This window comes from Myxine glutinosa, chromosome 9 (assembly GCF_964187855.1).
Source record: "Myxine glutinosa chromosome 9, kmMyxGlut1.1, whole genome shotgun sequence".
NCBI lineage: Eukaryota > Metazoa > Chordata > Myxini > Myxiniformes > Myxinidae > Myxine > Myxine glutinosa.
Window position 1 is genome coordinate 45,314,025 of NC_136269.1, and position 27,898 is coordinate 45,341,922.

Sequence of the window (27,898 nt, forward strand, 5' to 3'; positions counted from 1 at the left end):
TGAAGCATTGAAAAATGACGGTGAAAACCCCTCTCCAAAGAGACCAGCTATCAAACGAGGAACCGCCCTGTCAATCGCTGGCCTCATAACAAAACACACCAAGCATTTCTTCAGCATCCTAGGGACCCCAACTGATTGGATGGATAAGGATCCTGGTTCATGGGAGCAAGAAACCAGCTTTCAGGAAGCAAAGAAAGCCGCCAGTGGCTTAGTCGTGGTGAACGACAGGGCAGAAAGGGGTGTCGCATTGATACAAGACTACAATAAGCTCCTTACAAAGGATGAAGAGCAAAAGCAAGCTCTGCTCCAAGTTGTTGCTGCTCACAGGAAGATGTACCCCGATGCCAAGAAGGCAACAGTGGTGAAACAGGCCCAGAAATAGGAGTTACATTTCTCATTATACAGACTTGGCATTTAATATGGAATTTTTTTTTTTCTTGACTTGGATTTACTTTCTTAACTCAGTATATCAATCTAGTGAGTTTCTGTTACACTTTGGTGATTTATTTGTTAAAAGAACCATGTCACTGATTGTCTGTCGCAGCAAGAAGTCAACAACAGGATTATATCACAGGTGGCGTGGCAAAATGTACGGACAGGTGCATTTGATGATTGGCTTCACAGTCGGGTATACAAGGGTTGTTGCGTTCTGTATTAGTGGAAAACAACTGCTGCACGTCTCCAAAAGTTATTGCCGCTTCATCTGGAGATGGTCCGTCAACTCGACAATGCTGTTTGTCATGGAGTGGTGGCTTTACGAAATTACGGCATGAAATAGCGTGCTATTGCTCGGCAGTATGGCATCACTCAAGGTCAGGTGTCAAAGATCCTGAAACGAAATGCTCAGAGGGGTGTCCCTAGTCCAATACCGAGGCCAGGACGTCCCCGCAGAACCACAAGGAGGGATGATCGCCAGCTGCACCGGTTAGTCCGCAATGGCCGACCAAGTCAGCTAATCGGCTTAGGGCTGAGTGGCAGCAACTGACAAATGTGCCTGTATCCAGAAGGCTAGTCAACCAACGACTGGTTCAAGCATGCTATCGTGCCAGGCGTCCCCTGAGAAAGCCACGCCTGACCAGACAACACCGCCAGCGCCGATTGCAGTGGGCCAGAGAGCACCGTCAATGGCAGCCAGGACACTGGAATCACGTGATCTTCAGTGACGAGTCGAGATTTCTGGTCTATCGTCAAGATGGTCACGTCCGAGTGTGCGGACAAGTGCATGAAGCCTACAACAAAGATTGTATAGTGCCAAGAGTCCAATCTGGAGGTGGTGGGGTGACCGTTTGGGCTGCTTTTCATGCAGGGGGCAAAACTGACCTGGTTGTTCTGAATGGAAACCTGAACCAGTTCAAGCACAGGGCCATTCTGGAAGAAACATTGCTTCCATTTGCTCGTGCAGCCTTTCGAGGAAACTTTGTCTTCCAAGATGACAATGCACGGCCTCATCGTGCTTGCATGATCAAACACTTTCTTGCTGACCGTGGTGTAGAGCATATGGAGTGGCCTGCCATGTCCACGGATATGAATCCGATAGAGAACGTGTGGGCAGAATTAACGCATCAAATCGACCACTTGGACCAGCAGCCGACCTCTGTGCATGAATTGCAGCAGGCTATTGTCACTGCATGGCAAGCGATTCCTGTCCAAACCTTGGCAAATCTCGTGAACAGCATGCCTCAACGTGTACGTGCTCTCCTGAATGCTCTTGGGGGTTACACGAAGTACTGAACTGTAATTTTACTGTCCGTAATCCCAGTCGTAATTTAACTTTTGTTTTTGTTATAAAAAATTTTTGGCTAATGTGCAAAATAAAGAGATACTTCTGGAAAATGTACAGAAGTTTAACACAGTACTGTCCATGAATTGAGTTCGATATCAGTTTACATCACTTTCAAGGATCAATTTATTTGTTTCGAAATGTCAAATGTGGTTTTTGTTTCTTTTAAAGGTCACATTAACAAAATCTAGAATAATTTCAACATAATTCCAATGAACTTTTGGTTCTAAGACATCTTGAAAAGTAAGTTCACCCCCACAAAAAAAATATTCCATATTAAATGCCAAGTCTGTATTTGGGTTTTTAAATATTATGTGATATGGTGTCTCTTCATTTTATGAACTGAACATTTGGATTGTTATCATTGAATTTGAGTTTTCATAGCAATATAGTGCAATTTGTGCAGCTATTGTAACTTGTGTTTGCTAGAATACAAAGAAAGTGAGTGGAGGGTGGATTTTCATAAAACAAACTTCTGGTTTTGCTTTCGATCCATATATAGAAAAGTTTTGTAGACACCTTTAGTTTGAAGGCTGATGTGGCACCCCTAAATAAAATCAGATTGCTTTCATATTTGGTGTCTTTTCATTTTGGAACAAAAGGAACAACATAAAGCCATGTCCCAGTAAATATTTAAAAACAATTATTTTGAGCACCACCCTAATATATATATATATAGTCACGTGAAAAAGTAAGCACACCCCGTGTGAAGTTTTTACTTTTTCAACATATTTCAACATACAGCTATTTGATCTTCATTGAAACAATATTGATAGATGAAGGTGATATAATATAACAAATATCATGAAACATTTACATTTTGTAGTCCATTGTATAATTTAAACAAACATAAAGGCAAATTTCGCATGTGGAAAAAGTAAGTACACCCTTGGCTCTAATAGGTGGTGTTTCCCCCTTTGGCAGAAACAACCTCAAGTAGGCATTTCTTATAACTAACAGTCTCTGACATCGACTGGGAGAAATTTTTGCCCACTCCTCCATGCAGAATTCTTTCAGCTGTGCGATGTTTGAGGGGTTTCTTGCATGCACAGCTCGTTTCAAATTCCCCCACATCTCGATGGGATTTAGATCCGGGCTTTGACTTGGCCATTCCAGAAGCCTCAATTTCTTTCTTTTCAGCCATTCCTTGGTGGATTTACTGGTATGTTTCAGGTCATTGTCATGTTGCAAGGTACACCTTCGGTTGAGCTTCAACTTGCCGACAGATGGACTCACATCCTCAAGCACCCTCTGGTACAATGAAGAATTCATAGTGGATTCTATGATGGTGAGCTGCCCAGGCCCTGATGCAGCAAAGCTGCCCCAAACCATAATATTTCCACCACCATGCTTTACAGTTGGTATCAGGTTCTTGTGGTCAAATGCTGTCTTCGGTTTTCGCCAAACATGCCTTCTGGTTCTGTGGCCAAATAGCTCTACCTTTGACTCATCTGTCCAGAGCACATTGTTCCAGAAGTGCTGCTCCTTGCCTTGGTGTTCATTGGCAAACTTTAGTGTTGCCCTGATGTTCTTTCTGGAGAGCAAAGGTTTCCTCCTGGCACACCTCCCATGTAGATCAAATTTGTGCAGCTTCTTTCTAATGGGAGACTCGTGCACTTTGACATCAACGGTGGCAAGAGCTACCTGTAGGTCCCGTGATGACATTGTGGGGGTTCTTTCAGACTTCTTTCAGCATCTTGCGGTCTGCTCTTGGGCTGAACTTGCTGGGGCGACCTGGCCTGAACAAGTTGGTAGTTGTTTGGAATCTTCTCCACTTGTAGATGATCTTCCGGACAGTAGAATGATTGATTTCTAATTGTTGGGGTTTTGAAATCCCTTCCCAGACTCGAAGGCATCTATAACCTTCTTTCTGAAGGCCTCAGAGAGCTCTTTTGATCTCGGCTTGGTGACGCCGCACACTTCAACAACAAAGAGCAAACCAAACTAAATGTCTGAGGTTTAAATAAGACAGGTTCCTCCAAGATCCTCTCTAACAATGTTCTAATCATTTGCACCTGAGCTGGTGCACCTGATTCTAATTTTAGGTATTTGAAGTAGTGATAAATGTCGGGGTGTACTTACTTTTTCCACAGGCGAAATTTGCATATATGTTCATTTAAATTATACAATGGACTACAAAATGTAAATGTTTGATGATATTTGTTATATTTTATCACCTTTATCTATCAATATTGTTGAAATGAAAATCAAATAGCTGTATGTTGAAATATGTTGAAAAAGTCAAAACTTTACATGGGGTGTCCCTAATTTTTCACGTGAATATATATATATATACTGGCCCTGCCACCAAGCTCTGGCCCTGCCATGACCACAATACTCCTCCACTCCCCTCTGTCCACAGCCAACTCTCTCCACCCTCCAACCAAGGGTGGGATTCACGGTTCTGTTTAAATATTATATAAATATGTTTAAACTTTCCCCTTCAGTGTTTTATTCAGTGGTATTTCACAACATGCTGTTTTTCTTCATATTTAAAAGGCTTCTTTCAATTTCCTCTCCAACTCATTCCACTTCAAAAAAAATAAATTCAATCCCTTATAACTCTAAATCACTGCATGCTCTAAATTCACATTCATTCCATCCCTCCTCCATCGTTCTTAATCGGATTGCTGACTTGAAAATCACAATAAACCCAATTTGTTATCAATGTTCATCTTTCATTAATCATCCACTTTCTAAACTCCCCTCTTACCCCTCCCCTCCAAATCCCCCCCTTGCCCCTATACTCCCCCTTCGCCATCCACTCCTAAACTCCCCCCTTGCCCCTCCACTCCTAAACTCCCCCCTTGCCCTTCCCCTCCTGACCTCCCCCCTTGCCAATCCCCTCCAAATCCCCCCCCTTGCCCCTACACTCCTAAACTCCCCCCTTGCCCCTCCACTCCTAAACTCCCCCTTTGCCCCTCCCCTCCTAAACTCCCCCCTCACTCCTCCCCTTCAAAACTCCCCCCCAACCCCTCCGATTCAAATCTCCTCCCATACCATTCCTCTCCAATTCTCCCCCCACCCCTTCCTCCTCCTCCTCAAAGCTGCCTCCTCCCCTTCTACTTCCTCTGCCCCCCCTCAAACAACCCCTCACTGTGCCTCATCCCTTCACCATCAAACCTTTCGTTCTCCTCATCCTTCTCTCTTCTGTAATCTCTGACACACTATCAACTGCTCTCCGTACCTCCCCCTCTCATCCTTCATCTTACCCTACCTCTCCCCTCCCCTGTCCTGTACCCGATGCTCCCTCTCTCTCTTCATTAACGGTATGGACCTCAAACATCCGGGGCCTTCGCTCAAACCTGACTGATCTCTCCATACAGGTTGCTTCTGACAATCCAGACTTGATCTGCTTAACAGAAACTTTCCTCCTTCAAGATGTCTCTGATTCCTTAATATCTCTTCCTGGTTACTCCCTCCTCCGGTATGATAGACCTGAGCCTCGTCCTGGTCGTGGGGTGGCAATCTTTATCAAAAACTCTCTTCCTCACTCTCCTTGCACTGGTCTTCTCTCCACCTCACCCCCAGGATTACCTCTGGCTACGGCTTCCTCTCCGCTCCCACCTTTTGTTCATATGTGTTCTGTACCGTCCTCCAAACAGTGATGACTCCATTTACATTTCACTGTCTGACAACATGGACCAACTTCTATCCACTCATCCCAACTCTCTCTTCCTCATATGTGGCGACTTCAACTGTCATCATGCCAGCTGGCTGGGTGTGGGTTCATCTCTCACCAGCCATGGCACCTCAGCAAAGGACTTCTGCGACACACTGGGATTGACACAATCTGTCAATTTCCCGACGTGGATCTGTCAATGGTGTATCTTCTCTTCTAGGCTTGTGGTTATGACAAACTTCCCTGCTAATGTCTGCTGCTCTTCTTCTGCCCCAATCGGTTCTTCTGATCATGTGCTTGTTAAAGTGGACATCTCTGGCCATTCTCAGAGAGCCTCCTCAGCGTCGCCGAGTCTGGCATTTCACTCAGGCCGACTGGCACGGTCTTCAAGCAGCCATCATTCATCTGGACTGGTCTCCCATCTCCACTGCCTCTGACATCAACCAATCCTGGGAATTCTTCCAAAGCAAACTGCTCTCTCTCATGCACAGATTTATCCCATGTCGTCTTCAGTTGCCTTACCCTTCCGCCCGTCCATGGTACACTGAATCTTGTGGTGAGGCAGTTGCCCTGAAACAACTTGCCTTTGCCTCTTGGAAGGCTAATCCAACTGAAGGCAATCTCAGTTCCTTCCACCAAGCTCGGAACAAGTGTGTGTCTGCCCTCAGGAGTGCCAGGAAGCACTATCTCTCCACACTCGAGAATGAACTCTCAAACCTGTCTCCTTCCTCCAAATCCTGGTGGCGTCTGGTCAAATCCGTTTCTGGTGTTTGATCCCCCTCCATCCCCTCCCTTACCTCAAATGACTACACAGTTGACACCGCACGTGACAAAGCCGAATGCCTCAACTCTGTGTTTGCCTCAAAATCTTGGGTCCCAAACCCATCTCTCTCTGTTCCCACCTTTCCCAGTTGAACCCAACTGCTCCTGGACTCTGTGTCCTTCTCTCCTGACAAGGTGGAGAAGTTTTTGTCAAACCTCGACTCTGATTCTGCAACTGGACCAGACGGCATCAGCCCACAGGTCCTAAAATCCTGCTCTGCCGCTCTATCTCACCCTCTCTGTTCTTTTCACCCTCTCTTTTGCTCAAGGTCATCTCCCAGCATCCTGGAAATCAGCAAACATTACCGCTTTACACAAAAAAGGCGCAAAAACAGATCCTTGCAACTACAGACCAATCAGCCTGCTCCCAATTATCAGCAAAGTCATGGAATCCATCATTGCTTCGGATATCAAATCCTTCCTCTTCTCCAATGGCTTGATCTCCGATCATCAATTTGGATTCAGACCAGGTCATTCTACTCTGGACATGCTGCTTCTGCTGTCTCAACAATGGATGGAGGTCCTCAATGCCAAACAGGAAATCAGAGCCGTCTCCCTTGACATATCACGTGCCTTCGATACGGTCTGGCACCCTAGCTCTGCTCACCAAACTCTCCTCCTATGGTATCCATGGAAATCTCCATGCATGGCTTGCGGACTTCCTCTCTGGTCGTAGACAACGTGTGGCCCTGAATGGATTTCTCTCATCTCCCCTTCCTGTTCAGGCTGGAGTTCCCCAAGGCAGTGTTCTGTGCCCTGTGCTTTTTCTGGTCTTTATCAATGATCTCTCCGACTCTCTGGAAAATCCTCTCTATCTCTTTGCTGATGACTCCACTCTCTGCCGCTCCATTCCTCTTCCCTCAGATCGGCAGTCTGCAGTCTCCTCACTCTCTGAAGACCTGGACAAAATCACAGACTGGTCAAACAAGTAGAACATGTCTTTCAAACCTGACAAATCTCACACTCTTACTATGTCTCTCCGAAAAGATCGACTGGACAACCCTCCCATCTACTTTCTCAACAATCCTCTCCAAGAAGTTATGTCGCTCAAGCTTTTGGGTCTCACTATCTGCCATGATCTTTCTTGGGAAAACCACATTTCCAAGCTGGCCTCCAAAGCCAGTCGCCGATTGGGCATCCTCCGTCGTGCGAAGTCCTTCCTCAGCACACCTGAGCTCCTCACCACATACAAGGCTTTCATCCGCAGCTCAATGGAATACTGTTCTCCCCTATATGGGCCGGTGCTCCTGCCTCACACCTAGCTCGGCTTCACGCTGTTGAAACCAAAGCTTTCAGAATCATTGGAATCTCCCGTGATGAAGCTATCTCCGAGGGCCTTTCACTCACTCACCACAGACAGGTAGGTGGTCTTTCTTTCTTCTACCGACTCCTCTCCGGCCTTGCTCCCCCAGCTCTCTCTGTGCTTTGTCCCCCAAATATTCCTACAGGTCGCACAAGATCTGCCAGCAACCCTCTGATGGTTAAACTGCCGAAATCTCGGCTCTCTGCTCACCTTCACTCTTTCATTCCTCTTTTCTCCGCCTCTGGAACAAACTCCCACACTCCCTTCAATCCCACTCCTCCCTCCAGGTCTTTAAAACAGCTGTTCACCACCATCTCTTATCTTTCCCCATCCAAAACCTTGATCTTTTCTACCCCCACTAATTCACCCCAGATCCACCTTGTTTGAAATTCCAACTTCTTTCCTGGAAGTCCTGGCAGTGTCCATATGTTTTATACCTCTCCCACCCCCCTTCCCATGCCTCCCCCCCCCCCCCCAAAGCCCTCTCCCTCCCACAGATCTCTCGATGTCCCTGCTTTCAGATGTTGTGTTTGTGTTCCTCCCCCTCTTGCCCCATCTTGTCTCCCGCTCCCCATGTTATATGTTTTATGTGTCGGTTTGTCTTTCTGTGTGATTAATGTTAGCTCTTTCACGAGCCTCGATCTTGTATACAAAAAAAACAAACCCCCACCTTACTTGTATCCCTTTTCACATAATCCTCCCAACTCAGCCATGGTCTATCTCATTTCCTCCTCACTTGTTCTCTCAACATCGCTGCTTTCTTTGGCATTCTCTCTTCCCCCATCCACACCAAATGCCCAGCCCATTTCAACCAGCATTTCACCATCCTAATGGTGAAAATCCTGTGATTGGTGAAAAAAAGCAAAGGCTCAATGGTGAAAAAAGCCAGCATCCCATCAAGTTCATCTGCACACCAATCTCTTCCCTCAGTTCATTCATTCTCCTTCCAGCCGCCATCTTCAATCCTACAATCCTGCTGACCCAGTTGTTCTCGCAAACTTGCAGGCTCTGTAGTTGTCTCTCTGTCAGTGCCACCGTCTCCAGATCATGAAGGTAGGCCAGCGTTACACAAGATATCAAAACCTTTCCTTTCAATCTCCTTGAAATCTTTGTCTGTCATTACACCCTCCACCCTCCTCCATACATTAGCACCCACCTGAATCCTCCTAAGCACCTCTGCCTCTGACTTACCATCCCTGGTCACTGTTTCACCCAGATACTCAAACCTATTTCCTTGTTTGATCTCCTTCCCCTCTAACCTGGTATTCATTTATTTTCTCTACTGCCCAACCTCCATCACATCCGTCTTCTCCGTGCTCATTTTCAGCCCATGTTTCTCAAATGCCTCCTTTCACTCTCCAGTACTTCCTGCATTTCCTGCTCACTCCACCACAACAGCCAGATCGTCCGCATACAATCTCCCCAGAATATTTCATGTTTACCTTCCTGCTTACCAGCTTCATCACCATGATAAACAGGAGTGGACTGAGAGCACTTCCCTACCTTAAACAGATGTTCACACTGAACTCCATCATCCCAGCACCAACCCAAACTCTTCCCTTCCTCACTTGTACATCCCTTCCACCAACCAAATTTCTGCTTCCGGCACTCCCATCCATCTCAGTGTCACCATCATCTCTCTAATTACACCTTTCATCCCTCTCCAAAGCTCCTTCCTCTCCCAATAACATACATAAAAAAATTTTTAAAACCACCTTTAGAGGCCATTTTTCCCCGCGAAGCGGGGGTTGGCCTTTTTCGGGAACCGTGGTTGTTGTTGGTTTTTTGGTCCCCTTTTACCGTATTCAGTATTTATTCTTTCAGAATTTCAGAATTTCAGAATACCGTATTTCAGTATTTTACCGTATTTCAGAATTTTCAGGATTCAGAGTCCAGGAACAATTCAGTATTTAGACAATAACATACATAAGATGTAAAAAATACCCTATAAGTATTTGGTATTTTATGTACTGTATATATACATTTTAAAATCCATGACATACAACATCGGTTCACAAAGATGTTTAAAATTCTTGCTCAGTTTTGTTCTTCAATCTGCACAATGCCATTTCCATCTGCGATTCTCCACAGAGCTCTTTGTCACGGATGGAAGAGGCTTCATAACAAGGATAATAACAAAAAAACATGTACAGGCAAAAAAAAAAAAAAAAGGAAGTAAATAAAACCATAGAAACCTGCCAATACAGCAAATTAGATGCAATCAGTTTGGAAAGTCAGCCGAGCTTGGCAAAACTTTACAACCCCTCCCTCAGACTCTCTCCAGAACAGACCACACACACTGCCAACATAACCGGCAGTCCCCAATGCCACCAGAATCTTCTTCATCAATCTCATGCATCCATTAACATTGCTTTCCCACATGCTCTTATATGTACTAACCCTCATGCATACATGAACAACTCACCAGACATAACAGCTTTTTCAGCCAAATGAGGTTCAGGTACTTTGGTCTCCAGCAGAGAGCTCTCATCCAGAGCAATGTAAGATGGAAGACGGCCAATATTATTGCAACTTGACATTTTGTCCTCATCCTGTTGCCCCCTTGACCTCGCACGTGCACCAGATGTCACAGAATCCGCAGAAGTCTTACCACTGGAACTGAATAAAAGCGAGATAGCCAGTTTTGTTGCAAAAAAGGCCCCACGGAATGTTATATGCAATCAAGGCAAGGGTTACAGCTCTAAAACTCTGCTTTTGCAATCCATTATACAGAATCCCTCAGATTTCACAAGAGGCAGACATCTTCCCACATGGTTCTTTAAATAAGCATGTAAAATATATCTGGGTAAGCCCAAGACCCAAAACGACGAATTTGGATGGCCAACTGGCTCAAATAAAATTCTTTACTATGTGTTAAAGTCAATGCAATAGTTGCAATACCAATGCGAACCCAGGGAGCTTGTACGTTGCATCATTGCCATCATAAGGCCTGTTACCGTCTTTGCCACTCTGCTCACCACCCTTCGCCCCCCCCCCCCCCCCCCCCGCCCTCTCCCACTACCACCTGTCCACCCTCCTCACAGTGGGCTAACGACCATGCTTACCTCGTTGACGGTCTGGCCCCATTTCCTCGGACCTTTTTCTTCGTATGGGCAAGCCCCTCTTCAGGTGCAATAGCCTTGTGTTTGTGCTTCCTGGTGTGAGGGTGATGTAGCCTGCAAGTTGCACCATGAGAGCACTTCCCACTGGCAACAAACTCTGAACATTCTAAGGTGTGTTCTTTCTTGCACTAGGCCCAGGAAAGAAAGAAAAAATACACACTGTTAAAACCAGCAGATTTTGTGTGCCATGGTCATTTCCCCAAAGCTGTTGGGTTAGAGTCCTTGCAATGTTTTGATGCAATGACCAAGCCGACCTTTGCTATATCCCCCAGTCTGAAAACTATATTTCCTGCCAAAAATACCATCTCCACAACCCGAAAAGCAAATAAAAAGAACACATTGAAATAAAATACGAGTAGAAATGTAAATTAAAAATGAGGAGGAAGAAGATGAACGGAAATAAGCTCTACTTTAATCTGCAGTTATTTCTCTCAAATTTTGCAATGTAACCATCCCGGGAAATTTAGCTCAAGAGGATTATAGAGCTTTCTCAAACGATTCGTGGGTTCCAGAAAGTAGCTGGCACATCCAGAAGGATGGAATAACAAAAACCAATCTGTACAGAGAAAGCCTAAATCCTCATGTGCAAACAGGTGGCAGATCTTCTTGATGAGGCACACATGCAAACCCATATGTTTCATGTCAGTCGCAGTTGATGTAATCTCTATTTGAAAAGCCCAGCCAATCACCCGTTCTTTTGCTTGCCACAGTTGCCGCCTGACTAAACAGCCCCAACAAATTGTAACCACAACTCATTGATCTTAGGCACAATGTGGCCAACCGCTGCGATGGTGCAGTGTGATTAGGCACGCGAGCAGTAAAACTTTTGCAACCAAAAGGAATCACCTTTGCTCCCAAAGGGCAGTATCCCTTGACAAAGTCTTCACAAACACCTGCCTTGTGAGAAACTTTAACGTGGCTGTACATACAGTCACTGTTGTTGCACATACCGCGGATGTAGTATCTGCACACGGGCATCTAGGAGCAGAAATAAATAATAATATAGCAATCAAACGAGCAACAACAATTAAATAAAAGACATACACAGGATATGACTTGATAAACAACAAAATCAAAGTACATCGGTGCAAACAAAATGTCCAGCAGTTACACGAGTCCAACTTGCATTTCCAGCAGAGTGAAAACAACAAGTCACCTGACATGGCGACAACCAGTTCGACTTTCTTTTTGAGCAACCTTCGCATGCATTTCATAAAAAGAAGATCTGAGGTTAAAATCGTTGGACAACCATTCACTTCATGACGAAGGGCCTGTAGGAATCACCCATGAAAATTTCAACTCCACTCACATTTTCACAGGTGAACCCTGCCATCCAAGGCATGAGACAAATTGCATTGCGCTGGTGATTTCCCACAAACAAGTTGGACTACTTTCCCAAGCTCAATCAAATTGATGAACACCATTAATCAAGGAGGCATGTTCAATTCCTCCATGTTAATTCATACACTCAAACCACTTATTTGCCATTAGTTGTGAATAATTTCTATACTGGTTGATAAGTACAGGGGTACACCAACAATAGCAACTTAATGCCATTAGGTAATGAACAAGTCCTCGAGCAAATCAAATAAGTAAAAAAGTTTCAAGCTTTGTTTTTTTTTTTCTTTGCATGTTCAAATACATGTTGAATTTTCTTGGGAATAATCAGCGGCTTTCCGCACATCGACGCCAAATGAAACGGTTACAAGTGCAGTGAAATTTTGAGCACTTTAGCGTCACCGGCAACCGATGGCGTCTTGACGAGCCCTCAAAACCCATGGATCCTCATCCCACCTTCTCTTTAGTAACTTTGTGTGAGAATTGGCAGGAACCATCTGTCTTCTTGCAAGTGCCGCGGATAAATCTGCCAGAATGGGAGGGGAAGAAAAAACTGCAATGAAAATAAAATAAAATAAAAGCAGACAGATAATACACGACAACAAAGGAATAAACATAAAAATGAACATTGTGACGACGAGCCACATGGGATCATAGACGGATGAAGGAGGAACTCCGTGGCACTACCGTGTGCAGACTGCAATTTTGTCAGGGTCATGGATGTAGCGACATTCTTCCCCACGGTTGCATTTGCCGAAGCGGTTGTAGAATATGCAATACTCTTTCGGCTTATTTCGCCGGAGCTGAGCTTGTCGAGCCACCATGAGGCTTCTCTGTAGAGCTTGGCTGTGGGTGGCAGTTTAGAACAAGAAGGTGGAGAAAATGAAATGACACAACACCATTCCAAAAGCACAAAATGCAAGTAACATGGTAAGCGTTTGAAGTAGCTTACGACTTCATTTACAAGGTTGATCACATCCCTCGTCAAACTTTGAGAGAACCCAACAAATGTTGATGCATCATCTTTCTTAAGATAGTCATTTAAGACATCAAAACAGCAGCCCAGTATGACACAATGCAAATAAACAAACTTATTCAATGGAAAAGTGTCCATTTCTCATAGATGCCAGATTAAGAGATCACAATAACAGTTATTGCAATGTTTTGGCCAGTTGTCCTCGTCACCAAAGTGAGAGTAGAAATAAAGGCAAGATCGACGATATGAGCAGAAGGCAGTACGTTGCAACAGACAGTGGTCCTAAAGCTGCATCGGAGGAGGAATCTAACTAGTGTCCTTTTCCGGTTTGGCAATGAGGACTGCCAGGTGTAGCAGTGCCAAAGCAGGCCCTTCGGGAAGTCTAGCGAAGCTGAGTCGGCACACGCGCTCAACCACATGGGAAAGGCACACATGCTGGACTCATTACGCAAGGTCCCACCAGCATGTTAAATGAAATCACAATGATGGAGAAAAACATTACACTTCACGATGCCAAGTGAGCTCTGTTCATAGATTTTACAACTCAAGATAACCCATCTAGTTATAACACTCTCCTCTATCCAACCCCTTCCCCCTCCCCTCAAAATTTTCCTTTCTCTGGCTCACAATCCATCACCCACAATCGCTTCTTTCTCCCCTTCCTCATACAATGCTCAAGCCTCCCACTATCTTCAGTGGATGTGTCCTTCCAACTTGTACATCCACCTCCTCATCAATCACACAATTCTCAATCATTCACAACCCACCTTACCTCTCATGCTCTAGTTGTACACACACACCCCTTCCATTACCCACACCACCCTACCTTGTCATAATTACTTTCCATCCTCATTAACTTCATGTTATTTGCTGATTTCTTCCAAGATGTTACTTTGCATGGACATGTTTACATGAGAAAGAATGACGACATGAACAAGCATGGTAAGCGGCTCAAGTGAACCACGCAAGCATTTTTGAAAATTTTTTAAATAATGACACACTAAATGTTTCACACTCGTTGCCAAAAAAAAAACAACTATTGGGGATTCCAAATCTCAGTTGAATATCCCACAAAATCGGGGCCAGTTCAAGGACACTTTAGTGCAAGAAAATTCAAATCGACCCCTCACACCTGTGCTTTATCCAAATAACTAGTTTTATTAATTCAATGGAAACCTGTGCTAATCTCTAACATTTAATTTAGCCCATTCTTTAACAATTACACCCCCTCCCCACCATTCCAAGGCACCACCCTTTTTTCAACATAGACTTAAACCTTCAACATGACACTACATACTGACCTGAAGAACTCGTACTTTAGAAAACGGTTCTTTTCATCTAAAGTTGTCAACTCAGGATATCAATCTCAGATTTGAAATAACTTGGAACAACTTCGATTGCGAAAAATAAAGGACACAAAACCCCCTTTTACCCCTGTCCCCCATCAATGTTCCCCCTTATTGTTTTCTCACTTTTAGCCACTCTTCTTCCCCCACACTTACTGTGCTGAAAACAGGCTTTGCCATCCTTAACATGCCCGTTAAATAAAGGGTTAACATTCCTACTTCTTTGTATTATAAAAAATTAATTAAGAGTCAATTCTGACATCGTCCAAGGTGTATGTGGATTTGGCAATAGTCCAAAAGCATAATCTTATTATTATTATTGGCAACATTTATTCCCACATTCTTGTGATTATGGCCAGGGGAACTTTGGCCCAAGTCTTTCACGAAGCAGCTGGCCATGCCTTATGTTTAAATTAGGTTAGGGCAGGAATTTGGAATTTCTTCATGGTGCTAGCATTAGCTCGCATAACTTGGTTTGCATTTAGGACACTGTGGGATCTTTAATGTCCACCAACTAATGCCAGCAGACGGTAATGGTCCAAAAGAATAATCTTGCAAAAGGTGCCTTTGGAGCTTTCATATCCACATGAATATCGACGGTACAAGAACATCGCACTCGGTAGAGTGCATACCTCCGTCAGGCTGAATAGTTTAAGTTTTGTATCCCATTAATAGAAGGGAACTGCATCAGGACCAAACCGAAATCTAATTGGCTTGTTCTTGTCACCTACCCAACTGATTCACCAAGTTTTGTCGCAATCCGTCTACAACTTTTTTTAATATTGTGCTATACATACAATTGTTTTTTGGCCCCATCTATCAATGGTGAAGAATCACTTTTAAAAAATTAAAAATTATAGTATCCGGATCCGGATCTTCACCAAAATCAAACCAATACGTAATTGTCACACACCCAACCTCTCCACCAAATTTCATCCGAATCTGTCCATAACTTTTTAAGATATCCTGCTCACAGACAGACAAATAGACAGGTAAACAAACAGGGGTGAAAACATAAGCTCAGTCCACCTTCAGTGGCGGAGGTAACAACCGATTAAACTCCTGCCTACTCAACCACCGTGATAGATGAAGTGTACTACAAAGCAACGCCCCCTCTTGGCATGATAACAGAACAGCAGTTTAAATTTAAATTGTCACAGACCATAAACAGGACCAGTCAGCTCAAAGGAGTCAAACCAAGCTTATAAAACATCTCGATAATAAAACATCTCTACCAAGTTAAAAAAAAAGACATCAAATATGCTTTGCAAGTAGGCCAAGATTTGAGGAATAAAGTCAAATAGTCTACAATCTAATATACAGTGCATTCAGGAAGTATTCAGACCCCTTCACTTTTTTAACATTTTGTTATGTTGCAGCCTTATGCTGAAATAGTTTAAATTCATTTTTTCCCTCATCAATCTACACTCAATAACCCATAATGACAAAGACAAAACAGGCTTTCGAAAGTTTTGCAAATTTATTAAAAAGACAAAAACTGAAATATCACATTGACATAAGTATTCATACCCTTTGCTATGACAAATGAAATTTAGCTCAGGTGCCTCCCATTTCTCTTGATCATCTTTGAGATGTTTCTACACCTTGAGTGGAGTCCACCTGTGGTAAATTCAATTGATTGCACATGATTTGGAAAGGCACACACATGTCTATATAAGGTCTCACAGCTGACAATGCATATCAGAGCAAAAACCAAGCCATGAGGTCGAAGGAACTGACTGTAGAGCTCAGAGACAGGATTGTGTCGAGGCACAGATCTGGGGAAGCCGAAAAAAAAATCTCTGCTGCATTGAAGGTTCTCAAGAGCACAGTGGCCTCCATAATTCTTAAATGGAAGAAGTTTGGAACAACCAGGACTCTTCCTAGGGCTGGCCGCCCGGCCAAACTGAGCAATCGGGGGAGAAGGGCTTTGGTAAGAGAGGTGACCAAGAACCCGATGGTCACTCTGGCTGAGCTCCAGAGATCCTGTGTGGAGATGGGAGAAACTTCCAGAAGGACAACCATCACGGCAACACTCCACCGATCTGGGCTTTATGGCAGAGTGGCCAGACGGAAGCCAAACAGTTCAATCTTGGTTTCATCAGACCACAGAATCTTGTTTCTCACAGTCTGAGTCCTTTAGGTGCTTTCTTGCAAACTCCAAGCGGGCTTTCATGTGTCTTTCACTGAGGAGAGGCTTCCGTCTGGCCACTCTGCCATGAAGCCCAGATCGGTGGAGTGTTGCCGTGATGGTTGTCCTTCTGGAAGTTTTTCCCATCTCCACACAGGATCTCTGGAGCTCAGCCAGAATGACCATCGGGTTCTTGGTCACCTCTCTTACCAAGGCCCTTCTCCCCCGATTGCTCAGTTTGTCCGGGCGGCCAGCTCTAGGAAGAGTCCTGGTTGTTCCAAACTTCTTCCATTTAAGAATTATGGAGGCCACTGTGCTCTTGGGAACCTTCAATGCAGCAGGTTTTTTTGTAGGCTTCCCCAGATCTGTGCCTCGACACAATCCTGTCTCTGAGCTCTGCAGGCAGTTCCTTCGACCCCATGGCTTGGTTTTTGCTCTGATATGCATTGTCAGCTGTGAGACCTTATATAGACAGGTGTGTGCCTTTCCAAATTATGTCCAATCAATTGAATTTACCACAGGTGGACTTCAATCAAGGTGTTGAAACATCTCAAAGATAATCAAGAGAAATAGGAGGCGCCTGAGCTAAATTTCAAGTGTCACAGCAAAGGGTATGAATACTTATGTGAATGTGATATTTCTTTTTTATTTTTAATAAATTTGCAAAACTTTCTAAAATCCTGTTTTCTCTTTGTCATTATGGGGTATTGAGTGTAGATTGATGAGGGAAAAAATGAATTTAAACTATTTCAGCATAAGGCTGCAACATAACAAAATGTGAAAAAGTGAAGGGGTCTGAATACTTTCTGAATGCACTGTATACTACAGTAGTTGGCACACAGTGTAATATTATGAAAGTGTGTTGTGGAAAACTAAGACTTCAACTAATGGAATGGAAATGGAACTTAATACATTGTAGCTCTTGACTCACAAAAATGATGAGAAGGCCATCAAACAAGTTTGTGTCGAGCTCCGAATGGCTAAGACAAAGCAGCTCCTATATTTCATCAAATTAATTGGAGGCATTGTCTGAGTATGCCTTGTTTACAACAGATTTGCATAGTTCAAGAGAAGGAGGCAAAAATAAAGCAACATGCAAATAAAATATTTTTTAAAACTACAATCGTAGACATTTGAAAGCAAAGGTAATATCTCTCCCCTCCCCCTCCCCCATCCTCCATCCTCCATCCTCTTTGACCCCTATAAAATCAAAAAGATGACACCAGACCAATGTTTACCTTCTTTATTCTGAAAGGGATGTGGCAAGGTATATTTGTGCCAAGTCTCGTCTTGATTGCTTTAAATCGAGATGTTTGGCAGAACAAACCCCACAATTTTGTGAACAATTTTGACCTTTGACACTTGTGACATCTAAAGAAACACCCCAAACGAATGTTTGTCTACTTCATTGCGAAGGAGCTGTGGCAATGCATTATTTTGATAATTCTTGTTTGGATTGGTTGCAATACAGCACAATGGCAAGCCAGACACTTCAATTGTGCAACCAATTTTGAACTTTGATATCTGTGTAATCTCCAAAACGTCCCTAAAACAATTGACAAAGCCTCTATTTGCATCCCTACTGGGATGCTTGGAAATTTTTGTGGCAATTTTCAGCTCTTGGACTGAAGTGCAAGGGCAAAAACCTTGCAAAAAACGTGTGGTATTTTAGCATTTCACCTTTGACCCCTCAAAATCACAAAGGGGCCCAAAGCGAGCAAAAATAAAAAGGGGCGTGGTTGTATCAGACCAAGGTATCGCAATTCCAAATTTGAAGAGGATGGGCTCAGAAATGAAGGAATGGTGCACGATTGCAAAATGCTGGAAAAGAAAGAAATGTAGGAAAAACAATACATCTCTCATTATAGGAGGGGTACGTAATTAAATCGGTGCACAATTGGCACATCAGCTCCCCTGTTTTCAGTTTTTCCTTATTACGATTTTTTAGCATCAAATACATTCTAAAGGCAATCACTCAACACGTATAACGTCATTGGGCAAGCAGCACAGTTACAGCATCGCAGTGTGTGCACAAGCTAGAAATTGGTAGCAGATGGAGAGGCAAGAGAGACGAGAAAGGAATAGACAGAAGGGCAGACCAACAGAGGCAGATTTCCAAACCTGGCTAGCCTTCTGCTGTGGCTGAGTTCCAAAGCAGACACAGGAGGCGAGCGTACGAACCCCTTCCCGCCAATGGACCGCCCGCTCTCTGTCCCTGAGGGAGGACAAACACATGCACCCCATTGAGGACGATCCTCTCTCATTTCAAAAGGCTCTCCGAAAGATCCTTGATGCGCAACACAAACCCCAAAACAATTCACTAAAGCCTTTCACAAGCAGATACGGGCAAAGTTTGTTTGTGGACATTGTTTCTATTGAAGTCAGTATAACACACTTGAAGGGAAGAAAGGAAGTATGTGAGCGGCAAGAGGGAGGGAGGATGGAGCGAGAGATGAGAAGAAAGACAAGGAAAGGACAGGACACAAGCACCACCCAAAGCCATTTCCTTCTGAATAGAAACACCTCAACTCAAATGAAATAGTGGAACCTCCGCGAGAAGGTATGTCACCTTGACAACAGTCTTTCCTTTGGATGCAAGGCTATCAGGCGCACCCAAGCTCGGCCCAAGAGTAAACCAACCGCGCTGTACAACTTACTTGGGGAACGTATTCGCTGTAGAGTTCTGCCACGATGACTGGCCGAGTAACGAATACCCTTTTGGTTCACGTAAACTTGACTTTTCTTGGCTCGTCCTTTGGAGGGAAGACAATTGTGCATCTTGGCAAAATGGCAAAACGAACATGAAAATCAAATCAAATTCAAAAGATGTTTCGCCAAAAACAGCAGAAGGACAAATCTGACCAGAGGGTAAAGCCTGAACACCTACCTGCCCATGTCTACTGTACTCAAAAAACAAGCCATGGAGAAATTCTACGTACAATCAAATAGTGTGATCCTTTGATGATTATGGACCGTATAAAATGCATTTATACAGGGTGTTTCAAAAGGACCCGGACAACTTTGGTTGTTAATATATTTAGAACCAAAAATGATACAATGATACTCTTTGGTTTATATGATACAGACACTCAAAGCTTTGTCCACACCATCAATACACTTCAATGTGAGCTCCGTTTGTCACATGCAGGACATAAAGGTGGTACACGAGTTCTTGCCATGTACAGATCAACATGTTTGCGTCTACCAATGCGCATGCAGCTGTGATCCGAGAACAAAGATCCTGCAGGCTTGCCACCCTGTTGTTGAAGACAACATCTCTGACAAACCTCCACAATATAAAAATCAAGGGCGGTTAATGTCCGGTGATCGTGGGGGCCAGGCGGTTGGTCCGTCTGGGCCAATCCAGCGACCTGGAAAATTTTCATTTAAGACGGCTCGAACGATTAAGGTCCAATGAGAGGGATCGCCGTCCTGTTGTAAAATGATATCGGATTGCACGTCTTCAATCTGTGGGAAGGTGAACCCTTCCAACATGTTCATGTAAATTGCCAAAGGTCACTGTATCCTCCGCAAAGAAAGACGGACCCACCGAGTGGTCATGGAGGAGGCCACACCACACATTGACCTTTGGACTGTCGCGTATGTGTTCAATGGCTACGTGGGCGTTTTCAGATCCTCACATTGTGCCGGTTCACCTTCCCCGATACATGAAAGCAAGCTACATCTGTGAACCTGATCTTTTTCAGGTAAACATCGTCATCCTCTATGGAACTGAGCATTTCCAAGGCAAATGCCTTGTGCTTGGGTCCATCATTTGGTTTGGGTTCCTGCAGATTCTGCACCTTATAGGATAAAGCTTATCTTTTATGCAAAATCCTGTGTACAGTGGTGGTTGGTAGTCCCAGTTCTCTGGATGTTTGTCAGATTGATTTTCTGGGACTTTGTTGAAATGATTCACACACTCATTCAACGTCTGCTGCACTTGTGCTTGGTCGACCAGTACTTTTCTGTTTCTGACAACTTCCAGTCTCCTTAAACATCTTGTACCACAATATATTAGTCCGCGATGGCAGATTCCTTCCATACCTTGTACGGAAATTATGCTGAACTTGTGTGTTGGATCTCGTCTCGATGAACCATGTGACACACTGAGGCTTTCTCCTGCGGAGTCGCAATATTCTTTTATATTAAACTACTAGACCTGAAAATAAATAAACTTTATGAGTTTCTGTATCATATAAAACAAAGGGCATCATTGCATCATTTATCTATCTATAATTCCAGTAATCTCTGTGTGTATGTGTGTGTGTATGTCTGTGTGTTTGTCTGTGACCGCTGTTTCTCGACAACCACGGGTCCGATATACTTGAAACTTGCCAGGTATATTGCTGGGGACCCGAGGATGTGCCTTTTCAAGGTTTGAAATTAATCGGACAAGTGGTTCCCAAGGTATGGTCACCGTACTCGCAAGCCGTTCGCTTTGGCTTTGCGAATGGACCAAACCATTTCATGTAAATAGAGGGGGGGGTTCTACCGTACTCGCAAGCCGTTCGCTTTGGCTTTGCGAATGGACCAAACCATTTCATGTAAATAGAGGGGGGGGGTTCTGTGGTCGTTACTGCCACGTGGTTTCAAAGTTTTTTTTTGTTGTTGTTGTTTGCACGCATGTTTTTTTGCACCCACGTACGGGCACGCCCTAGTGGTACTAAATATATTAACAACCAAGGTGGTCCAGGTCTTTTTGGAACATGCTGTACAGTACAAGAGTAAATTGTGATAGGTGAAAATGAAATGGCAGTTGGGGTTAATGGGGTTGGAGTGGGGGAGGAGGGGAAAGTAAGGTAAGGATGTGAGTGAGGGAGGGGAGTGGAGAGAAGAAGCTCATCACACAACAACCAGAACTGCAATATTGTCAATGTAAAGTTAACTCTGTGGCCTACCTCAGCCAGGCGGATACTGACAAAGCAATTGCAACTCAACAACTAGAGAAAAAAAAATCAGAAATCAAAGACCCTCACCAAGACTTGGTTTGTGTGGTGCTTTTATGGCACTTGTGTGTGGTGCTTTTGTGGAGCTTGCGTGTGGTGCTCAAGTGCTGCTTATGGGGTGGGGTGGTTGTGGTGTGTAGACAATGCATTGACAACATAGATATATATTAATACAACGGAGAAACAGACCCTTTCAGTTTTATTGTTATAGATTCACGTTGCAATCGGATGTATTTTGCAGACAAATATTTTATAGATACTGTACATGTATTTTACAAACGTAATAAATGATGTATTTTTATAGTATGTCCTTTATAGATGTACTCACATAGTACATCCTTTATAGACATGCACTACTTACGTTGCGATAATATGTACTCGGATTCTAATTGTACACAATCTGTAGAAGTACATGGTTGAAAAAGATGACGTGCAATACTGGCTACCACCAGGTGGTGATTGCGGCCTACGTCAGCACATTATGTGTGGACAGACAGACAAACAAATTCACAAATGCAATACCCTCTCCTATGGCGAGGGTAATTACAATAAACAATACAGAACGGGACTCGGTAGAGCGCATACCTCAGCCAGGCGGACAGTTTATGTTTTGTATACCACTGATAGGCTGGATGCAGACATTCACCAAAATCTAATAAATTTGTCCTCGTCACAACTCCAACCTGTCCACCGAGTTTTGTCCGAATAGTCCATAACTGTTTGAGATATCGTTCTATACTCGTTTTTGGCCCAATCACTCATTTATGATGACGAATCACTTTAAAATTATCTTATCTGGATCTTCACCAAAATCTAATCAATGTTGTTGTTGTTGTTGTATACACCCAACCTGCCCACGAAATGTCAACCGAATCCATCCGCAACTTTTTCAGATATCCTGTTCACAGACAGACAAACAGAGACAGACAGGGGTGAAAACATAACCTCGGTCCACCTTCGGTGGTGGAGTTAATGAATTGTTTTTAAATCTCGCTGTTAATGAGAACACAAAAGTGCAAGTTACAGTTTATGATAATAATTATTTTAATATTATTGTTACAAGTCTTATTCTGGCCTTCTCTTTCACAAAACTTTTATTCACCGTGCTGCACATGGATTAACGTCTCCTCGATAATTTTGCTTATTTTACTCCATACTACCATGACAGCAGATTAAATGGTAATTTTCAAGCAATTTTCTTGAATTATGTTCAACAACTGCACCGAGTGCTTACCTCTTTTGCCCTGCGATGGCGTCCTGGAAAAGGGCACCTTTCGTATCTTGTGCTTAGAAATCGTGCAATAAATTTTCGGCTGCAAACGGCTGGCTTGCCCTCGCAATGTACTCGGCCCAATGCTGCCACCTTGTGTCATTCTAAAGTGCAACATCAAGAGAGGATTGTAAACGGATCGCATTGCCACTTTTGTCCGATTCCAACAAGGGGCATACTATTGTATTTAATGGGGCAAGACTACTTTTAGTCAACTTGAAGCGTCATAATCATGTCAATAGTAAACAATTACTGATAAAATTTTATCAACTGAACGCTTTTGCTGCAAATGGGTTTTTCTGTGGTTGTACATATGTTACATGCAAAAGAAAAGAAAAAAAAACCCCAAAACATATTGAGAAGAATAACGAGCACAGGACGTTGTGTTTGAATCAGCAATTACTGGAGAGAGGAGCGACTGTTCAGGTGGAAAGTCAAAAGAGGATACCATTTAGAGTGAAAGAGATGGCTTTCCTGCTCAATATCTTTCTTTAAATAAAAAATAATAATGAAAAAATAATTTATATTCTTTTAAACCACCATCAATAGGGGCTATGCCCCGAAGTAGATGGTGTGGGTAGTTAACTTAAAGTAGAGCACTAAAAATGGCATTCAAGGAGTCTAAATTTAAAAACAATGGCACGCGCACACCAACTATTTCCCCATTGTTTTATTTGGGGTGGGAGAGGGGTTTAAGAATAGTGCAGGAAACAATCCAAACATATTCTTCTGTAAATATTTCCATTGTATTACTCTTACTGGTTTCTAATCTATATGAAAATAGAGCTGTTTGTCTGTCTGTGTGTCACCATTTTTCTCAGAGATGGCTTAATGGATCTTTGTCAAACTTTTAGAGGTTCATCATTGAGTGCGGGGGAGTGTTTTAGGCAAAAAAACGAAAATTAAAATTTTTGAGAGAAAAAGTTCATTTTTTTGGATTAAATATATATATATAAAACACAGTTTGTGTGTGTGTGTGTGTGTGTGTGTGTGTGTGTGTGTGTGTGTGTGTGTGTGTGTGTGTGTAATGTTACCAATAGACTCCTAAACGGAGAGGCTCACGTGCTTGATATTTGGCATAGACATGGCCATTGAGCCTGGGAAGAACATGGCCTACCTAAAAAAAATTATTTCATAATATTTTTTTACCATATTTTTACCTCAGCGCATTTCAGCGAGGAATATTATACACGGAATCTGACCGGTGGCAGAGCAGCGCGCTGATTCACTCAGAGCGATCACGTGATGTTCCATCCCCGCCGCCAGACCATTGAACATAAAACACAGTTTGTGTGTGTGTAATGTTACCGATAGACTCCTAAACGGAGAGGCTCACGTACTTGATATTTGGCACAGACATGGCCATTGAGCCTGGGAAGGACATAGCCTACCGAAAAATATTTGACGAGATCCATATTTTTTATTCATATTTACCTCAGCGCATTTCAGCGAGGAATATTATACACGGAATCTGAGCTGGTGGCAGAGCAGCGCGCTGATTCGCTCAGAGCGATCACGTTATGTTCCATCCCCGCTGCCAGACCATTGAACGGAAAATATATCGAATCAATGACCATTGCCATTCACACCACATAGGTGGAGATGCAGCTACCGGGCGCCATCTTGGTTGGCACTCGATGCTGGGCGATGGTGATTTCCGTCACACGTTTGCACGTAATTCAGAGTGAAAAGCGATTGCGTTTTTTCACCTTTTGTGTGATCGTGTTTTGTGTCGATTTTGTGCGATATGAATTAAACGTCTTTGAAACAGCTGTGAAACGTCTTTCCACAACCCTTCCGTAACCGAATGGAGCAGTTTATTGCCGCTCAAAATGGCATTTTAACAGTTGTCTGGCTTTTAAAATCTGGGACACGTTCAAAACAAACGAGATCCACGAAGCGAGTTGGTCGAGTCGTGCTAACCAAGCTCCTCCCCCCTTCCCCTCCCCCACCTCACCCCTCCCCCCACCTGCCCCCCTCCCCTCCCCTTCCCCCACCTCCCCTCCCTCCATCCTCCCCTCCCCCCTCCATCCTCCCCTTCCCCCCTCCATCCTCCCCTTCCCCCCTCTCCCCTACCCTTCCCCCCTTACCCTCCCCCTTCCACCCTTGCCCTCACCCCACCTCCCCCCCCTCCCCTCACCCTCCTCCCCTTCCCTCCATTCTCCCCTTCCTCCTCTTCTCCCCTCCCCCCTCTCCTCCCCTCCCCCCCCCCCTCTCCTCCCCTTCCCCCCCACCCCCCATTCCCCTCCCCTACCCCGCCCGGCAATGCCGGGTACTTCTGCTTTCCCCCACACTCCTTCCCCTTCCCCTCCCCTCCCTCTTCCCCTCCCCCCCGTTCCCCTCCCCTCCCCGGCAATGCCGGGTACTTCTGCTAGTAAATAAATAAAAATCGCTTCATAGTGCCTGAGCCTTTGTAGCTATATACGGGGTAGCAGAGTAGCTGTTTTTCAGCTACCTCAGGGAGTGACGTCCCTGCCCTATGAGAGTCTTGGTCTCAGCTGGCTTTGGCTGACAGTACCTGGTGGTATGGGCCCCTTGTCCAGGGTAATGGATCCCCACTGCCTTGTGGGGGAAGCCTATTTGGCTAAGGCTATGAGAAGGCCATTCAGATATCAAACACCTGTAGGTCAACCTGGGCAGTGCTACATCGTGGATAAATGTGCCCATGAAGGTCAGTGGTCGCAACAATTTATACATCAACGCGCAGCATCTCCAGACAGCTGTGTCCACTTTGGACATCAAGGGCAGCCGTCATCATGTCGCCGACCTCGCCAATCTGCTGCGCCTATGTGCATCAGACTTCATGCTACATTTACTGCACCTGCAGCCAACGATGCTCATAGGAAAAGAGAGTGGGTGAGGGATAGCACACACCTCCATCACTTTAATCGCTTCTCTGTGTAGGTTTTTCCCTTCATTGGTGCCAGCTCACCTTACTCACATGCCTAGTGAGCATGCCAACGAAGGGAAGAGATTAGTTGAAAGCGACGACACACACCATCGGCTATATGAAATGGTATATTAAATTATCCCCGATTAGTATTTATGTGAGTGTAATATCATATTAAATATAAATTTTCTTTGATATTAAATATTGTGTGTAGGTAGGGGAGTATTTTAGGCACCCACAAAAAAATAGAAAAAAAAAAAAATCAAATTCATTTATCTCCAAAAAGCCAACAGGATAAGAATATCACCGGGTACTCCTGCTAGTAGTGTATTTAATAAAATGTATCACAATCGGTAGGGGGGGGAAAAAGAGGGGAGGAGGGGGGAAATCAAAAAGATTAACAACTTACGTATTCGGAATTTTTCGCTTCACAATCTTGGTTCTGCTTTTGACTTTGTAAGCAGAACGTGGTACGGGCAAAAATAGACGGGTTTGAGCAGATGCTGTCGAAGAGCTACCAGCAGATATTCCGCTTCGAGGAGAAACAGCCTTCCAGCGATAACGAGACATTAAAGGCTGGGTGGAAGGTGAGGATGAGGTTGAAGATTTTGCACTGCATCCAGATGAGGAGTGGAGAGAAAGACCAGCTCTGAATAGCACTTTGGGTGGGCTTTTAATAGTAACGTTTTCACAAAGCAGCGAGTGCTTCACTGGCGAGCAATTGGTACTTTCAGGTGATTTATTCTGGTGGCTTGGCAGTGAAGGTATAGGGGACAACATTCGAACATCGCGGGCACTAGATTTTACTTTTGGCATCGTCCCAACGGGGCTTGCATCGCTTCTTGCTGCATCTGCTGTCCACACATATTCAGAATTCAGAGTGCGACTGGTTGTAGAAGCTAAAGGAGTGCTCGTCTCAACTTTTTGAAATGGTTTTGTTCCGAGGGTACCAAGTCTTCCGTCCTTGGCTTGCGAGACTGGTGACGAACAGGTTGACCCTTTTGAGTGGCTAGAAGTGTGTGTTGCCACAACCGTCAGATCGTGAACAATCTGGTCTTTGGAACCTCTCAACTTGCTATGCATGGGTTTACCCGACAAAGTTGCAAAGCAAGCCTTTTCATAAACCCACTTGTCATTTGCGACCACGTACAAAGATTGTTGTTTTGCATTATTACCGCTGGGGACAACAGAGCAAAAAGGCAAATTGGGTTTGGAGGGACAACTAGATGTGGGCATTACCACCAAATGTGCTTGTGGAGAACGTGTCGTAGTTTTGGGTGCAGAAGAAATCACAACTTTTGGCAACAGTTTTTCCATAGATTCTGTTGCAGGGATCAGTCTCCTAATGGCTTGAGATGAACAATACCGCAGTTTCTCGACTGGTTGACCAGGTGTCTTGATGGCATTCCAAGGACTTGTGGTTGTAATGTCATTGCAATGTTGTTGCAAGAGGGTCACACGATTCCCTGCAGCTCTCCTTGCAATCTTGATGGCTTTCAGCTTTTCTAACGTGCTATTCTTTCCCTCAGGCAGTTGTGTACGACTAGTTCCAGGATGGTTGATTAAAGAGAACCTATTGGGTCCAACATGTTTTGGTAATCCAGATGAGTTAACCCGCCGGAAAGTACAATTGGTAAAATGACCGCTTAAGCTGTGGTCTGTTTTGTGTTGCTGAATCAATCCTAAAAAAACAAGAGAACAAATCAATTAATTACATTACAGTTTCAACAGTAAAACTTAAAATGTTCCATCTACAGTATGCAAAGTTCCTGCAATTTCCAAATATATAAAAAAGGCATCAATTGTTTTTAAAACAAAATATCAAGTTCCTTTTGTTTGTTTTTTTAACAAGCAAGTAATGTATTGCATTGATCCCTTGTAGTAATAGAAATTAATAACGCAACTCAAGCAGTTATACAATAACAAAGAATGACATCAAATAGTATTGCTAAATAGGTTAATGAGTCTCGTCCGTGGTCCAGGCCGCCTCGTCCGCGGTCCAGGCCGCCTCGTCCGCGGTCCAGGCCGCCTCGTCCGCGGTCCAGGCCGCCTCGTCCGCGGTCCAGGCCGCCTCGTCCGCGGTCCCGGCCGCCTCGTCCGCGGTCCCGGCCGCCTCGTCCGCGGTCCCGGCCGCCTCGTCCGCGGTCCCGGCCGCCTCGTCCGCGGTCCCGGCAGCCTCGTCCGCGGTCCCGGCAGCCTCGTCCGCGGTCCCGGCAGCCTCGTCCGCGGTCCCGGCAGCCTCGTCCGCGGTCCCGGCAGCCTCGTCCGCGGTCCCGGCAGCCTCGTCCGCGGTCCCGGCAGCCTCGTCCGCGGTCCCGGCAGCCTCGTCCGCGGTCCCGGCAGCCTCGT

At 44.4% G+C, this 27,898-nt stretch overlaps 1 protein-coding gene across 2 annotated transcripts in view; it reads right to left on the bottom strand.

The window, feature by feature from the left end:
* Positions 1-27,898, bottom strand: part of ZC3H3 (zinc finger CCCH-type containing 3) — an 80,565-nt gene that overhangs the window by 50,378 nt on the left and 2,289 nt on the right. For both annotated transcript variants that reach the window (XM_068129199.2, XM_078784328.1), the window contains exons 2-10: positions 25,959-27,231; positions 22,624-22,763; positions 19,098-19,193; positions 18,562-18,655; positions 12,675-12,833; positions 12,444-12,513; positions 11,496-11,627; positions 10,593-10,777; positions 9,953-10,146 (exon numbers count right to left, since the gene is read on the bottom strand). In XM_068129199.2, the coding sequence (XP_067985300.2) occupies positions 9,953-10,146; positions 10,593-10,777; positions 11,496-11,627; positions 12,444-12,513; positions 12,675-12,833; positions 18,562-18,655; positions 19,098-19,193; positions 22,624-22,763; positions 25,959-27,231 (2,343 nt within the window). The remainder of the gene's footprint in view (positions 1-9,952; positions 10,147-10,592; positions 10,778-11,495; positions 11,628-12,443; positions 12,514-12,674; positions 12,834-18,561; positions 18,656-19,097; positions 19,194-22,623; positions 22,764-25,958; positions 27,232-27,898) is intronic.